General features: G+C 46.4%; 1 protein-coding gene across 2 annotated transcripts in view; it reads left to right on the top strand.

The window, feature by feature from the left end:
* Positions 1 to 17550, top strand: part of CAMTA1 (calmodulin binding transcription activator 1) — a 3643069-nt gene that overhangs the window by 1037719 nt on the left and 2587800 nt on the right. For both annotated transcript variants that reach the window (XM_069610416.1, XM_069610415.1), the window contains one exon: positions 1284 to 1419. In XM_069610416.1, the coding sequence (XP_069466517.1) occupies positions 1284 to 1419 (136 nt within the window). The remainder of the gene's footprint in view (positions 1 to 1283; positions 1420 to 17550) is intronic.

Genomic DNA, 17550 nt, shown 5'->3' with positions numbered 1-17550 from the left:
ATATACAATAACGTGGGCCCGATTCATGGAATTATCTGCGCGGAAAATGTGCGCCAAACTGCATGCGTAATCCTGTTAGTCGATTCATGGAATTGAATGCGCTGGATTTTCCTTGGATTTGTGTGGATTTCACGTAGGCTCGACACGGCTCTGCGTGCAGCCGAGTGCCTTGTGTGAGACTCCATGCAGGGGTGGACGTGGCCTGTGTAGGGCCCGAATAGGGGGCGGAACATGCACAATGAGGAAGAACAGGCCAGAAATCGGGCTTTAAGAAGGACTTACCACAGGCAGTCCATAGCACACCCACACATTCGCACGACAAAGCATATTCATGGATATGACTGCACAACCTCTCACCTGCAAAATTGCAAATCCCTCAATTTCTATGCCACCCGAAAGCAGGCTTACAGACTTGCACAGAGGGATCGCAACTTCGGAGGCAGGTTTGCATGTTGGATTTTGGGGTGCGTGCACGCAGACACACAGACGGGGTTCTGATCCTACTTAGGGGTGCATGTACGCAGCGTAGTGGGATTCAGGGATGGTTCTCAGGGTTTACAGCATTTTGCATGGAGTTTGACTGCTAAAATATTTTTTGGCAGGAAACTGTACGCATGTACTCAGAGGGCCGGTTAGAGTTACGGGGGACCCCACGCAGTGGTGCCAAGGTGCAGTCTTGGTTGGGGGACCCCGTGCAGTGGTGCCGGGGTGCAGGCTTGGTTAGGGGCAACCCCACACCCTTTTCACAGGATGTGTGTGTTTTCGCCCTGGGAACCCACAAGTGTCGGTGAATGTGGCTGTTTTGGATCTGCGTAGGGGCATTTTGGGGGTGTTCAGCCCGCGACTTTGTGGGTACAATTCCATGAATACGCCGGGCGCACATTTTTTATTCTGCGCACAGTGTCGTTCTCGGCACGCGGCAAATGCAGAAGAAATGCGCCCTTTTCCATGAATCGGGCCCTGTGTCTTCTCGGTTCTGCTCATCGGTGCGTTTCCTATCGTTCATCACACTGCAAACCCCGAGTAGCATCGACAACAGCGGGCCTGCTAAAAAAGACTTTTATGTGTAGTATTGACACATTTCATTGGTTAGGTACAGCATACACATGTACATGTTTGTGGGCCATAAAACACTGCCAGCGAGTGGTAATAAAGGCTGACAACTGATGCTCTGCCGGACCGAGACCGGCTCTTCTTGTTCTCTATCCCCAGTCCTCCGAATTTTGCTTCATAAATGTTTTTATTGTTCACTGTCCAGTAATTTCACTGTCTCCTGCTTTCAGGCCACAGAATGGGTCTATGATCCTGTACAACCGGAAGAAGGTAAAATACAGGAAGGACGGATACTGCTGGAAAAAGCGGAAAGATGGGAAGACAACGCGAGAAGATCACATGAAGCTGAAGGTGCAGGGCGTGGAGGTAGGGCACGCGCTTCTTTACCTTCATGCATCACATGGAATCTTGTGCATGATCTAGTGGTCTGCTTATGGTGCAAATCAGGATCAAATGTCTTCGGAAATTGAAATGGCTCTCTGGTTACTCTGTTTGATTTGGGGGGACGCATACCCTTTGATTTCTTAAATGCTGCTCAAAAATGGTCAATGTACTTGCTTCGGAAGCCTGGATTTTTCTGGAAATTCTTTTGACTTGAAGACATGTTTTGAAAGCTGTTTGTTGATTGACGGCATGAGCTTCTGTGATGATCTCCAGATTCGTCGTTTTGTCCGTTTGTAAGGAATGCACCTGTTGTAAAAACAGAGAAAGTATTGTGTAATGGTTGGTCAGACACCATCTTTGTGGCTCAGGAGGGAGCCTGGGGAGTCTGCGTCCAGTAGCAGCAGCACTGCACTGACTCCTGCTTGAGTCTGGCATGAGTGTCTCTATTGCAAACGTTATCGTTAATGGGGGAAATGGAACTAACACACACACACCTTTGCTTGGCTGTCACCCTGAGTCTCTTGGGCTTTGCAGAGTGCACAGTAGCCAGCTGTTGCCAAGAAAGTTCCCCTAACACTCATTCTTGCTCATATTTCTATTGAAAATAGTCGCAGAGTGCCTCCCCTTTTCCATCACCCCACTCTGCCCCCAATACGTTCATTTCATTTTCTCAGGTCATATTCTCTAAGGGCCACTGACTTGTAAACATTTGGTCGCTGGCCCTTAACTGCACTGTGAATCATGAATTGGCACAGAAATGTTATTATTTAAATGCAAATACAAGTCTATATTTTCAATAAATTAATTAAAACTGGCAAAGATTTTGTTTTTAAATCTGTGAGATTTAAGGAGAAAACAATGTGAGAATTGTTTGAGCACTAGAAAGTGGATCGTCATCTCTTAGAGATGTACTGGGGAGTACATTCTTGTATTGTAATGCTTGACTTTCCGTGACATACTGTTGAAGTAGGGCGGGGGGAGGAGAGTACATAATTGGCAAGAATGCAGCAGATGCCACATTTTGAAGCATATTGGACTTGTAGCATTGGTCAGAAATACCAACTGCACAGTGGGCTTAGTCATCAAACCTGCCTCACTGGGTCACAAACCGGCCCACTCTGTCCCACAAACCGGCCACACTGGCCAACAATCCGGCCCACTCTGTCCCACAAACCGGCCCACACTGGCCCACAAACTGGCCCACTCTGGCCCACCAACCGGCCCACTCTGGCCCAAAAACCAGTCCACACTGACCTACAAACCATCCCGCAAACCGGCCCGCACAGGCCTATTCGGTCAGTCCTTCAGAATCTGCCCCATTGCGCTATAGGCTAATCCAAACCTGACGTCAGTTAAAGTAATGAGCTTTTGAAAGGTGTGTGAAGAAGATGGCATTCCCGAACTATAGTACTGGTGAGCTAATGCATACCCCGGTACTGATGCTTTCAAATGCAATGTCAGCATCTGTCATTGAAGCAGAGCTATGAAAAGGCTTTGCCAAATATGGAGCAGGCATCTATAAGTGTCTGCCCAGAAAGCACCCTCAAGCACACCCTCCGGATCCCCATATTGCTTTTATTGAAATTATCTGGCGGGACTTTCGACAGAAACATTAGGTCACAAAGACTCAATCTACAGATTGTGAGCGCGTGCATATTGGCATTGTCGGCACTGCGATGCTAACAGCCTACCTCCGCATTTTGAAATAATGTTCTTCGATAATATGAAAGGCTACTTGAAAACCCCTTCTCTAGACTTAGAATATGCAGTTGCCTTTTACCAACAGTTTGCTCCCATTCCTATGAAGATTGACTCACGCTATAACCTCTGTCGTTTACCAGCAATGTTACAAAAGAATGCATGCACAAAATGTGTGTAGTGTCCATTATAAACACAACTCAACAATGCAGGGTCAAATTAGAGGTCCATCAATGTTTCAAGATGCAGAAATAATCCTTCGCATTGCCAAAGCATCCATGGCAAATGTCTGATAACCAGTGGTAGGCCAAACCATCCACGACAGATGACCACTGGATGACCAAAACACCCAGAACATTATATGGGATCTCCGCTCAGGCCTTCAAAATCATTTATTTACAGTCCAGGGCCCTGCCCCCTCCCCAAACAAAGACCACTCTCTATCCTCCTCTCCCTCAGCAAATAACTTTGCCTCCTACTTCTCCTCCAAAACTGCTGATACATAGATAATCACCCTCCTCCCTCCTTCTAGATCACCCCTCCGCCACATCCTATCAACCCCACTGTATCGTCACTACTGTACTCCTCCCACACCTTATCGCCTAAACTCTTTCCGACCCTCCACTCAGTCAACCCATCCTATGTTCCTATCAACACTGTTGCACCCCAAAACTCAAAGACCTTGCATCTGCCACTTCCTCTAACCTTTCTTCCCTCTTGAACCTCTTTCTCTTCATATGCATTTTTCCTGCCTGCTATGACGTACCCAGTGACACACACATTAGGAAGAAACCTCAACAATTATAATCATAACCTCTGATTTTACAGATCTGTCTCTCTCCCGCCTCACCACTCCAAAGTCCTGAAGTGAGTTGTCTTTAACCGCATTATTAATTACCCTGAGGATCGATCACCCTGCTAGCCACTCCAATCTGGTTTCTGGTGCAACCACTCCACCAAAACCACTCTCTTCCTTGTCACCAACTTTCTAACAACTGCTCGACACTCTCTCCTATCCACTGGTCTTATCCAATTTAATTTCTCCACAGCCTTCGACACTGTGGACCATGCCTCCCTCCTTCAAATCCTCTCCTCTACTGACGTCAAGGAAACTGTGCTGACCTGGATGATCTCTTTTGTCTTTGATTACTCTTCCTCCATATCTTGGAACTCATACACCTTCTTCCCACATCCCTACGAGTGTGATTCCCCCAAGGACCTGCTTTAGGCCCAGTTCTCCTCGTGCTCCTCAGCATCTCCCTGGGAAAACTGATCTCACCATTTGGCTTCCACCACCACCGCTTTTTGGATGACACCTAGATCTTCTACTCGAAATCCTTATAAAAAAAAAACGTAAATAAATAAAAGCGAATGGTACCTCACCTCTGGAATCTTTCAATGTGTCTCCAGCTGCCCCATAGTCATTTCTCACCGGATGGCAATCCGCTACCTAATGCTGCACTCATGCACGATGGAAATCATATTTCTCCATGCCTCCGCTCCTAACCCCTCTATTCTCTTTCCAGTTGCCTTCCCTCCAGACATTCCCTATCCCTCACATAAGGATTACCACCTTGGGGTCCTGATCAGCAGCGAATTGAGACTCCAACAGATCAGTGAAGCTACTAAGCAAAACCTAACCATCTAAAAAATTAGAACAATCCACCCGTCCTCACCGACCACTCAGGCAAACACTAATCTCATCTCTGGCGCTCAGGAAACGTATTTGTTGTTCAAGTCTACTTCTTGACCCTCCACCCCACCCCATTCTATCACTCTGCTTAACTAAGTCCTCCAGTTAGCTCCATGCACCCTCTCCAATTTACCTCAATCCTCCCCAACCACTGCACACCATTACCATGCTGAATGTCTCTCCATGAAAAATGTGTACTTCTTGTGTTTCATGATCTTGTTTACCCCACCTTACTGGCTTATCACTCTGTAAGTATCTACTAAGCACTCCAAACTATCCTCCATCCTAATTCTCCTGGATCTATCTGCTGTCCTTGACACTGTCGATCACTCTGATCTCCTCGATACTCTCTCTCTTCTTGGGATTCACAAAAAAATCCTTACCTTCGTTGAATCGTACCTGGCACCTCACCAATTCACTTTCTCCTGGAACAACAATGCCTCACGCTCACTCCTCTAACTGTTGGAGGCTCTGTCTTGGTCCTCTCCTCTTTACACTTTACACCTCTGCTCTTGGGGCACTGATCTCCTCTGTTGGGTTTTCATACCAACTCTTGGTGGACCGCACCAAAATCTTCTTCTCTTTTACTGAACGTCACTCTGATATCTACCAAAATGACTAAATGTCTCCCTGCCATTAAATATTGGATGGCATTGCACTCTCTGATGTTTAACTCTACCAAAACCGAGGTGCTCCTCTTCCCTGCCTATCCAGTTCCCACCTGACACTCCCCCCCTACTCTTCTTAGAAACCTTGGTGCTATCTATGGCCCTTCTCACATCTCTACTTTCATCTTGAAAACTGCAATGGCGGCTTTCCTCAACCTTCTAAATATTTGGAAAATCAGAAACCTTCTTCCTTTCCACTCTGCCAAGCATTTCTTAACCACTCTTGGCTTCTCTAAACTCGACTACTGTGCCAGCATCCTCCTTGGTCTTCACAACTATGGTTTTTGTACTCTCAACAAGACCATTAACTTTGCCATCCGGTCTCTATTTGAACTCCTTCACTTCACACCTACTTCCTCGTACCATCACCGGGCTGCATGGCTGACGATGCCAAACAGGGCCAGATTAAAATTCCTGGTTCACAAATCTATCCACGGAAAGGCCCCACTGTGTCTATCCTCCTCTATCTAACTCTACAAGCCTTCTCATAATTTCTGCTCTGCCTCTGTGACGACCCTTGAGGCACCTTGCCCTCCCTGTGCTTCCCCTCACTTCCGCTATTTCACTCTTCTTGCTCGACTTGCATGGAATTCTCTTTCCCTGGACATCCGAGAACCAGTCCACACCAATTTGTTAAAAAAACAAACTAAAAGCCTACCTCATCTCCCCTGCATTACCCTCTTAACCTACCTCTCATCTGCCTTTTAGCTAACATGTTTCCCTCGACTCTAGCCTTCCTCTGTCCCTAACTTTCTTTGGCTTCACTCTAGCACTTCATCCATCATTGCCACATCCCTAATAGAGCTGGCCGTAACCGCCTACTTGTACTTAAACATTTCTAATGTTGGCCGTCCTTAACCTATGTATGTCCACCCATGTATTGTCCCTGGTGACTGTTCCATTTACCCCCCCACAACCTGGCCAGATTGTCTCTCAAACTCACCCTTTTGTAAGAACTTCACTGGTTCCCGTCAAATCTGATTTTGTATCTATTTAATATTCTTCTGTGATAAAAGAGCATTGTTCCTCCCTGTAAATATAAATAAATAAAGAAATCTGTGTTAAAAAAAAGGTTTTTCTTTTGAAAGTCTGCAGTTTGTGCATTTTTGGTTTACCTGAATTCGATCCGTTTTTGATTGTTCTTATGCCCTATGCCCCCCCCCATTCTGCTCTACCTACCACATATCCTTTCCACCCTCACATACACAAAAGTGATTTTGAGGGTATGGGGGGCATGTGACCAAATGTGCACTACCAAACTGTAGACTTTCAAAATAAAGTCTTTTTAACAACTGGTCACCCTCTGTATTATTCCCGCTAGAACTCTACATCCCTTCTCCCTCAGGAAAAACCCGCCCTCTGCACCTTCCTGTATCTGCTCCTTACCCCCACTAGCCTCTCTACACAGGAATACCCTGGCCACAGACATAAAAGCCATCCCATCTGTGGAGCAGTTCAAGATCAGACTTAAGCTCCTTCTGATAACCAGCGGCAGGCTTCTCCCACCATCACCCTACTCACTTCACACTAACCCCGCCCTTCCCCTCCCTGGGCATCACTACTATGCTCCACATGTAAGCATGTGCATATGTAATTATGTATACCACCAGCTGCTGTGGGTGCCATGTGATAGTATCCCCGCAAAAATGTCGCCATACAAGAATGGCACATTTTTTGTTGTTGCAGCAATATTACTACATAGAACCTGCAGGGGACACCCCCACATTGTTTTTTAAATGGAGCGGGGGACACCTCCACAACCCCCGTCCCATTTACCCCATATATTATCCCCCTAAATGATGTCACCTATGCTGTTTCCCGGCGACTATATGTTTGGCAACATTATTTATTTATTTATGGGGATAATATTACCTGATACCCTGCTGTGGCCCTAGGCCAAAAATGTCACTGTATATTATGCCATTTCCTTTTCTTTGTCCCTGCTTCATGTCCCATTACTCTACCCCCTCGCCAATTGGCTATTCTCACTCACATACACTGAGTCATTGTAAAGATTGAGGGACTGCCCCAACCACCTGCACTTCTTCCTATGTGCTTCATTCCTCTTCTAAAGGGCTCCCTAAATTTTATAAATACAAATACAACATTCCTTAAAGTCATTGAACAAATCTGATGGAACGCCTGGGCCCCGTGAAATTCTCTGTGTCCAGGAGGAGGGCACGTGAGATAGGGGAGGACCAACCTTCAAGTGCTGACTCGAATCATGGTCGGATCATTAATATAATTCATCACATCAGTTGAACCTCTATGTAGCTGACTCGTGAGGCCATTCACCCACGCCCTTCAACGTGGGTGACTCACCACATGTATGCTTGAACTCAATTCAAAGCAGTCTGAACTTTAGGCACAGATCTGGATAGATCAGGATGAAATTATTTGAATCTGAATAATGTCTTACTATCAGAATATAATCAACATGGATGCAAATGAAAATAAAAAAATAAACATTCAAATATATGGAGTGAAACCACCCCTAAATGTTTGGGCTGGGTCGCTCCAGCACATACTCATATCTAGTCATGGCGCTCTAATCAGGATTCAAATCCTTTGATTGTTTTTGAGTTTAAGCCTCAAATGGTGTGTATCATTCGAGCTGATTCAAACCCCTATTGCTTAGACATGATTAAATATCCCGTATCTAGATTCAAGTCAGTCGCACATACCTACTAGGGACAAATCATCTTTAACTCACAAGTAAAATGGTTGTTTCTGAGGGTTATCACGACCCATCATGTGTAGCACTAGGCTAGTGACCCCGTAAATATGATTCTGAACCTCGCCCGGAGCAACCCAGACATCTCAATAATAGCCAGTCCCTTGAGTTCGGGAGGTCTCTGGTATGTTGCAATGGCATTACACCAGTGAGTGCTCATGTAGGAAACTTACACATGGATGGAGGGTATCCCGTTGTTTCACCGACAGTAATTACGTTGTGGTAAATTACCGTAAAGTAATTACTTTGAAAGCTCATCCAAAAATTGTAGGTATTTGTGGTTAGGAGGAAAAAGGGAGTGGGGACGGTTTGGGGTAGTGGGCCCCAGTGCTTAATTTGTGGGAGTGTTTGACAGGCCCCGGCACTTATTTCTGAGCCCCAGCACTTATTGTCTTGGACTCACTTTGATTATGATGTGGTGTTTCGGCAACTTTTTTATTTTAACTGTCAGTCACTTAAGAGGCACCTATAGAATCAGAGCAATATGTTAACAATGATTGTGTTTAAAGACGCACTTAAACATTTGTCTTATAACAAGACACAATGAGTGTGATATTTTATATTATGTTGATTGGTAGTTGTACATCATACATCTGCCATGGTCATTGCACCCATCAACCAATGACCTGGTAGGAATTGCAGCTTTAATCCCCTATATGTTGACACTGTGGGGAGCAACCGTGAGTGGTGTCAACAGTTGGCAAGGAGCTGATGTGTCAGGTGTGTGCTAGAAATATTTCAGCTCTGGCACTTATTTTTGTACAACATAAGCACTGGTAGGGGCAGTAATGAAGGGGGGAGATCAGAGGGGAAATCCAAATAATTAAAAACACGATGGCAAATTTCGAAGTAATTACTTTGTGGTAAAGTGCCAGAAAGCAATTTCTGTCTGTGAAGTGATATGGAACCGGATGCATGTCACATGCATGGATCTCACGTGTCAGGAGAGCGGGACCTTCACGAAGTTGGGTTGACAGATCACCCGCAAGCGAGCAAGAGAACCAATGTGGTCAGCGGTGCTGCGTGCCATTAGTCATCATTGCCCATGTTTCTGTGTTGTATGTCAAGACTAAGAGGCTGATTTTCTTTTATGCTATCAAGAAATGTCCTTTTTTCATGTAGAACATGTCACATGCATGCAAGTGTGCACACGTGTATGGCGAGGGAAGGCATTTCAGACTGTCTGGTTAGGAGCTTTTGTAAGTGGAACTTTTTAATATTGGAATATTGGTTATATTGAATGTAGTAATTATCATAATACATTAATATTAATAATTAGAATACCTGTTTTTCTATAGTGGGTTCAGGCATGTTCAAGGCTCCGTAGGGTGTGTTGCTTTCTTCTCCTTAGAGATGTGTAGTCAAGCATCAAACTGACTGTACATGAGGTGTAGAATGCCACACTTTATTTACTTGAAGTTTTATAAAGTGCCATGTTGCAGGAAATGGCTTCAAGGCGCAAGGGAATCGCTGTGATGACACGCATTCAAGGATGTAAAGACGGGGTACATCAGACAATACATTGCAAAGCACAAATTAGGCTATTTAGAAGAATAAACACGAAATTATTGCGAGTGGGACGCTGAGGTGGGACGTCCCGTATGAGCGCATTACACCATCAAGAGCAAAAGACAGACAAGTGATGCAGGTGGGTGCGGACACCAAAGGTAAGAGGCCGGACAACGTGTAAGAGCAACAACGTTAGTGTTAACAAACAAGTATTGACGAGCAAGCAACTGAAGTGAGCAAGACTGGTTCTGGTGGGCGGGCGCTTAATAACCAGATGAAGGCTTGGCTACTCAACCCACAGACTCTTAGAATCGGGTTTCATTTTCAGACTGACCAAAACATTTGCGAATTGTCTTTAATTAAATGTATTGAATGCAATTTCTTCTCCTACGTGTTCACTTGTTTGTATTTTACCCTTCAGTGAGCTGTCGAGCCCAGACCCTTATGAACTATTTTAGTTATTAAGCCCCTGTGTGTCTTCACACTCTGATGCCTGTCGGGTTTTCAGCGTGTAACAAAACCATATAAAATAAAATAAAGGGATGGCCTTAGAGAAGTTGTGTGTTTCGCCCAGCGCAAGAGCACAACTTGCACTGTGGGAGCCAGAAGGCCTTCTGATGTGTGTACAGGTGTTTCTGCAGCACTGGGGGCGGGGCAGGCAAACAGCCCCATCATGCATGCCCGCTGCGGCCATGCACAGGAACACATGCATGCCTGGCAGTGCTGTTTTCCAAGCCCCGCTCTATTGCGCTGCAGTCATCAGCACATGCACACAAGCCCGGTACCTTTAAGGCTCTCCCGGAGCTAGTCCACATTCAATGGAAGTTGGCACAGTGATGGACTGGCCTACAGGGAGCTCTGTAGATTTCCCGGTAGACTGCTGCACCTCTTTTGTGTGGCTACCCTGGCTATCTGCTCCTCACACCCTCTCCCATGCAACCGGTTCCATGCGCATTTGCCGACAAGCGTTTATTCGAAGTAATTTTCGACGTCGAAATTACATTTTTTTAAACTCATTTCTTTTTTTAATTTGGGGGGGTATCCCCCTCTAAACCCCCCTAACCCTATGCATTGGAAATAATAAAATTAAAATTGTGTTGGCAAATCAACGCAATACCATGCTACTTGCCCTCTTTTCTTCCACCGCTTTGCCACCTCACCATATCCCATGGCACATGTTCTTGTTGGAGAACCACTCCAAGCCCAGCACACATACAAGGCCACTTTGGAAAACCTTTCCAGTGCCACTCGAGTCCTGGTTGTGCAGCGCACTGGGTGCAGGAATGTTCTTCTGTCATGTTCCCCAGGTGTGCAGACAATCTCTGTGATGAGCTGGGCATTGCTAATCGCCGCCATTGTGAACGGAGGATAACACATGGGCAACGTGCTGATCTTGGAAGCAAGACCACGCAGAGCAACAGAGGTTCGAATCCCGGATCCGCGCTTAGAAACCGAACTCGGATATTAAGCGCGTTATAAAAAACAATTAAAATAAACATGTGAATTAGCTAGCACACGCTGACCGGATCCGAACACTGCTTGACAGGGCCTCTTAATTTGAACCTCATATCAAAGGAACAGTGAGGGCCCATGTGAGCATGCCTAGGCCAGAGCCGCAGTCTTGAGCAACCAAATAACTCGCCTGTCCATGAAATGACGAGACTAATGGCTTCCATGAGAAACGAGAAGCTGTGTAATTATTAATCAGAACACATAACACCAGGACGCTTCATAACGAATGAACCCAAATTGGATTTTGCTCTGCCTAGGACTTGATATGCTGTATTACTCATAACAATCATAATTGCAAATTAGCACAACCACCCCCTTGTACCAAAAAAAAGTCAAATATAAATGCAATCAAATTCCTAATACCAATATATTATTTGACATTCTATTCTAATATGTATTACATTCAGGCAACACAATCACAGAAAACTGGGTAATTACCAGCTGAGTGAGCATTGTCTTGATATGCAAGAAATTATCCGTCGTATGCTCCGTCATGTTTTGGTATAAAGATTTAAATCTGATTGCATGAATATAGAGTGTGGAGGGGGGCAACAAGGCTTATTGTCATTCAGGGGAGTCCTTCCCAGACAGGTTCTCTGGATGCCATAGGGAAACGCTTTTCCAATGAGTTTGAGTAAAAACGCTTAGAGGCAGCGATACAGTCTGAAGAGGACCAGGGGGTAAAGGGCAATAGGACAGGGAAAACGTTGCCCTACAGCTAATACCGTGCAAAATTGCACTTGCACCGGTGCAAAGTTTCTGTAATGTGGCCCGGATGGAGAGAACCATTGGCCCTGCAACTGCTTAATTCTGGTGGTGACCTGATTCAATACAATGCGGCCTAGGTTTTGCGACACAGTGCCCCTTGCCATTATCTCCAATCTGCTCCATCTCCAGTCACTGGAAAGAAGTAATGATAGCTCCCAAATACCTAGGCGGCCTACCTGTTCAAGCAGGTCTCTATCCTTTATTCCCCAGCCGCCGTCTCTCGGTTGCCTGTCTCTAATTGTCTACTGTCGGATCTACAGCTATTCTTCTAAGCCACCATGGTCACTGCCGGGCAGGTATTGATGTTCTGGGCCACCATCTTGGAAGTGACCGGCACTCGTAAGCCGCAATCAGGTCTTTTCATGCAGTCTCAACCTGAGTTCCCTTGCAAAGACGCAGGTTCTGCCTCTTCAAATGGGGAACAGGCCCGCAAGAAGGCTAAAGAGCACGTGTTACCGTTCTATGAACGTTTGCCGATTTGTTTCCAAATTTATTTGTCTGATTTGAAGCTTTTCTTTTACCACAAACAGCGGTGGGCCCCAACGCCCCACCCTCCCCCTCGGGACCCAACCCCTACCCTCCCCACAATTATTCATTTTTGTATTTATTAATGAGTGTATTACAATTATACAGTTTCTTTATACACAATAATTACATGTTCACATGATAACTTATATTTAACGACAAAAAATCTACAATATGCATGCAGATATTATCCGGCGATCCATAGAGTTTACAGAGGTGCTTGTGGGTCAACTAACCCCGCAAGACTTGAAAAGATAAGAGGTATCAGTAAATTATAATCAATGCAAATGGGCAAACATCTGGAAATGGGAGCTATCGACCCAGAGGTGCATTCCAAGTCTAAACTGTGTTCCGGATTGTCGCAACCCAATGCACCCCTACTGGCCCCTACAAATTCAGATTTCTCCTGGTAGAATGCAGGTGTCCCAACACCAACAAAAACAGATCTCAAAACTGCCATGCACATTCTGTTGAAATGATGCATTCAAGAAGATAATTGGGTGATCACTTGCTACATCATGTTTGCAATTTCTTGTGGCTCCATGCAATTAGCCAGTGCCAGCACTCCCAAACTCAATGGCACTCATTTCATGAATCTCAGAAAGGTGAAAGTCTGAGTAAGGCCTGCCGTGATCAGTGGTCCAGGTGTATAAAAAGAAGTAGTGGAATTATGTTCCCTGCCGGCCTCACAACCCCTTTGCCACGCCCCCTCCTAATCACAAAAAAAACATAAGCAAATCTGCCTGCTGTTTAAGGGAACGTGCAGTGCAGTGCAAGTTTCATCTGCTTCCTACAGTTGCATTTTAAAACGGAATCATTCCGGAAAGGTTTCTTTTTAAAATCAAAGTATAGGCACAGACAAACCTTAACCCAAATACTGTGGTACCCAATCAAGATGCTGTTCAAAAGTGAGCCCAGCCCTGGAGCAAGACTGGTGGCCCTACATGAAAACCTTTGTGAAAGTACAAGGGCCAACTTTGCTCCCACACAACCTCCTCATCCACTGAGGTCCCAAAATTGTTGAATTTGACGAACTACTTCATTGTAATGGGTTATTCATAGCGCACTTAAATCCCAGAGGTTTCTAAGCATGGACCCAGGGATCAAACCTGTGTTGCCCTGCATCGTCTTGGTTCCAAGGCGAGTGCGTTGCCCCTGAGCTATCCTCCCCTGTGGTTTAGAAGCACAACCATCATTTTGCACCCATCATGGTCCCAATAATGTGAATTTATATTATTATTATTTATATGTGTTTATTTTACTGCACTAGCTCTCCACCGTAATAGTCTCAAAACACGTCCACCATGTCCTAGCTTAGGTGAATGAGGGCCCGCGCAGGGACAGCGGGACCTTGGTCTGCTTAGGATATATTGACCAAACACATGTTTGATATAAAAAGAGAGATGTGATAGGGGCAAGGTGGGACATAGCCCCCCACAGAAGGCATATCAGTCAGGCCTTATGCTAAGCTCTGCAAGACCACATCTATGTGTCAGCCTTGTCTCGTTGGAACGTCAAGCACTCCATCACAATGGTATCCTGCCCGCGGCACGGCCCACCCAGCACCATCCATCCGCATATAAACACAGCTTGACTTCACCCAACCATTCATCACCACCGCCAATAGAATACAGCTGAGTCCCACAAAAGAATTCAGACCAGCTGTTCACATTATGGGTCTCCTTGACTCGCCTACTGCCCAGGCAATCTGTCACGGCCCACCCTCTCATCTGTTATATTTGGGCTGTTATTAGGGACCTAGCCGCTATCTAACTACCTACCTTCATGCTGGCTAAACATGCTCGTGTGCAGTTTAACAATCCTTCTATCACATGTCACATCTCGAACTACGGTCCTCCGAAGGGTATTCATCCCCTCAGCACTTCGAGGCCATATTAATGGCAGTAAGCGCTATACAAATGCCACATAACATAACATAGCTCTGTTAATAAAGTGAAGGACCTTTAATGGTGCACATCACTGCTGATGCGTTGATCAATCTACTGTGCCCTGAAGGTAGCAGGCACCTGAGTGTTAATAGCCGCTGCCTTGCCTCGTCCATAGCAGTAGACAGCGCTCCGCTCCCTCCATCCAGCCCTCCGTGTGTCTCGATTACGGCCATGAATGTGCAAGGCACAGCTTTCTGTGCACTGATGGATCTGTCAGGCTAGTTCAGGCAGAATTACTCCAAGTACACCAAAGGCACTTAAGTTTTAAAATGGGCAGTTTGTAATTATTATGATGTGTACATTAATTGTAGGCTTGCAGGCAGTAAAAGAAACATCAAATAGATTTGATTTTATTGTGCACTAAAGGGGGGGATAAGGGGGAGTGGGAGTGCGGGAGAGAAAGTGAAGCGTAAGGATAATGCAAGGGCAACCGTGGGAGGGAGATCCGGGGGAAAGATGTGGTGGTAGACATAAAAAGGTGACTAGATGGCCTGCGGGACAGCTCAGCGAGTTGAGCGCTCTCTGCAGAAATGTATGTGTAGCTTGCAGGGCACAGTTTTGAATCGGAGCAGGGAAGATTCGCATCTCATCCTATCGTGCGAGGGTCTGAAGACTGTGGCTGTACAGATATTTTGGACTTTGACTCCCATAATCCCTCAGAATTAACTATGGGTTTTGTTGTCCAAACACCTGGGACGGTATTACAGAAACTTTGCACTGGTCCAAGTGCAATTAGCACTAGGGGAAAAAGTGTGTTCGTGCAGAAAGCATATACTTTCAGTGCATGTTTGCAAAAAGGTCAACGTTTGCCCTACTCCTTCTCTGTTGCCTTAGTGCAAAAATGCATTACAATAATTTTGCACTCGGCGAATGATTGCCCTGCTTGGAATTGCACGTGCATCTGTTTCAATAGTGGTGCCCTGGATATTCAAACTGTGCAGATCCCGGCCAGGGTGTTTGCAGACCACTTGAGAAGGGGAGAAGTAATAGCTGTTATTTAAAAGTCAAGAGACAATTCATGTTGGTAGTTTGCAGCAGTATGCACATTATTTGGAGAGAGACAGGGAGAGGTAGAGGGAGAGGGAGAGGGGGAGGGGGAGGGAGAGGGAGAGGGAGAGGGGGAGGGTGAGGGAGGGGGAGGGGGAGGGAGAGGGAGAGGGAGGGAGGGAGAGGGGGAGAGAGAGAGAGAGAGAGACACACACACACGGTCGGTAATAAGGGAGGGAGTAAAAATGAGCGACAGATCGCGAGTGGCCATAGAAGCGAGGCCGGATGAGGCCTGGAAATACGTGAAAATGTTATGCAGAATTGAATCTGGCGCTCCACCTTAAGATATCCTAAGTGCGGGAATTTGCAGGCCTCCTTCCTTCATTTTAATCTTGGCAAGGTGCCTTTTGATTGACTTTATTAAACATTAAAATGCAGATTACTGCGCACAGTGGCTGATGAAGCCCACCCCGAAGACCGCGGCCCACTGATTGCCTCGCTCTATTGCACTTGCAGGCCCGTCAAACAATGTGATGCTGGGAATGAGTTAACGTAAGTGAGATGAGATATACAATATAATCAGTGCCTCACGTAACTCAGGGTGTCCTGCACGAGTGCGGAGAACGGAGAGCCGTCATCGCGGCTTCACTTAGGGACACTATGGTGAACATCGCGGACAGCCCGTGGACATTCCCTGCTGACCATGGCAAAGCCACGGTCAGTGGTCAGTGATCATAAAGCATCCACTGTCGACCACAGAGAAGACATGTTTAGTGATCATAAAGCATCCACCGTAGACCATGGAGAAGACATGTTTAGTGATCATAAAGCATCCACCGTAGACCACGGAGAAGCCATGTTTAGTGATCATAAAGCATCCACCGTCGACCACAGAGAAGACATGTTTAGTGATCATAAAGCATCCACTGTCGACCACAGAGAAGACATGTTTAGTGATCATAAAGCATCCACCGTAGACCATGGAGAAGCCATGTTTAGTGATCATAAAGCATCCACTGTCGACCACAGAGAAGACATGTTTAGTGATCATAAAGCATCCACTGTCGACCACAGAGAAGACATGTTTAGTGATCATAAAGCATCCACCGTAGACCATGGAGAAGCCATGTTTAGTGATCATAACGCATCCCCTGTTCACCACAGAGAAGTCACGCTTAGTGATTATAAAGCATCCACTGTCGACCACAGGGAAGCCACGCTCAGTGATCATAGAGTCAGGGACTGGCCTTGCCACAGGCAGCCTGTTCTGTTTGGAGATTGGGAGATTTTACGACCAGTTAGTGTCTATGAAAGGCTGGTAGAGTTGGGGCCGTGTCAGGCTGGATATTATGTAACTTAACTTGTGTACTCCACATAAAGATGTTGCAAAGCACTAGTAGTTGTAGCTCTTTCAGAGCTGATGAAAGGAGCAGCTGGGGCATACATTACCCTGGGCCACAAGGCATGGCCATACACTACCCTAGGCCATAAGGCAGGGCCATACACTACTCTGGGCAGCACAGCAGTGCCACACACGTCCTGGGCCACAAGGCAGGGCCATGCACTACCCTAGGCCACAAGGCAGGGCCATACACTACTCTGGGCCACACAGCAGTGCCACACACGTCCCTGGGCCACAAAGCAGTGGCATACACTACTCTGGGCCACAAGGCAGGGCCATACACTACTCTGGGCCACAACGCAGTACCACACACGTCCCTGGGCCCCAGAGCAGTAGCATACAATACTCTGGGCCACAAAGCAGTCACATACACTCCTCTGGGCCACAAGGCCGTGCACTACACTACTCTGGGAAACACAGCAGTGCCACACACGTCCCTGGGCCACAAGGCAGGGCCATACCCTAGGCCACTGGGCAGGGCCATACACTACTCTGGGCCACACAGCAGTGCCACACTCGTCCCTGAGCCACAACGCAGTGGCATACACTACTCTGGGCCACAGGGCAGGGCCATACACTACTCTGGGCCACACAGCGGTGCCACACACGTCCCTGGGCCACAAAGCAGTGGCATACACTACTCTGGGCCACAAGGCAGTGCATTGCAC

Source organism: Ambystoma mexicanum, chromosome 8, assembly GCF_040938575.1.
Source record: "Ambystoma mexicanum isolate Mex_15411 chromosome 8, UKY_AmexF1_1, whole genome shotgun sequence".
Taxonomy (NCBI): Eukaryota; Metazoa; Chordata; class Amphibia; order Caudata; family Ambystomatidae; genus Ambystoma; species Ambystoma mexicanum.
Note: the sequence above shows the minus strand (reverse complement) of the source record. Positions and strands in the feature narration are given on the sequence as shown.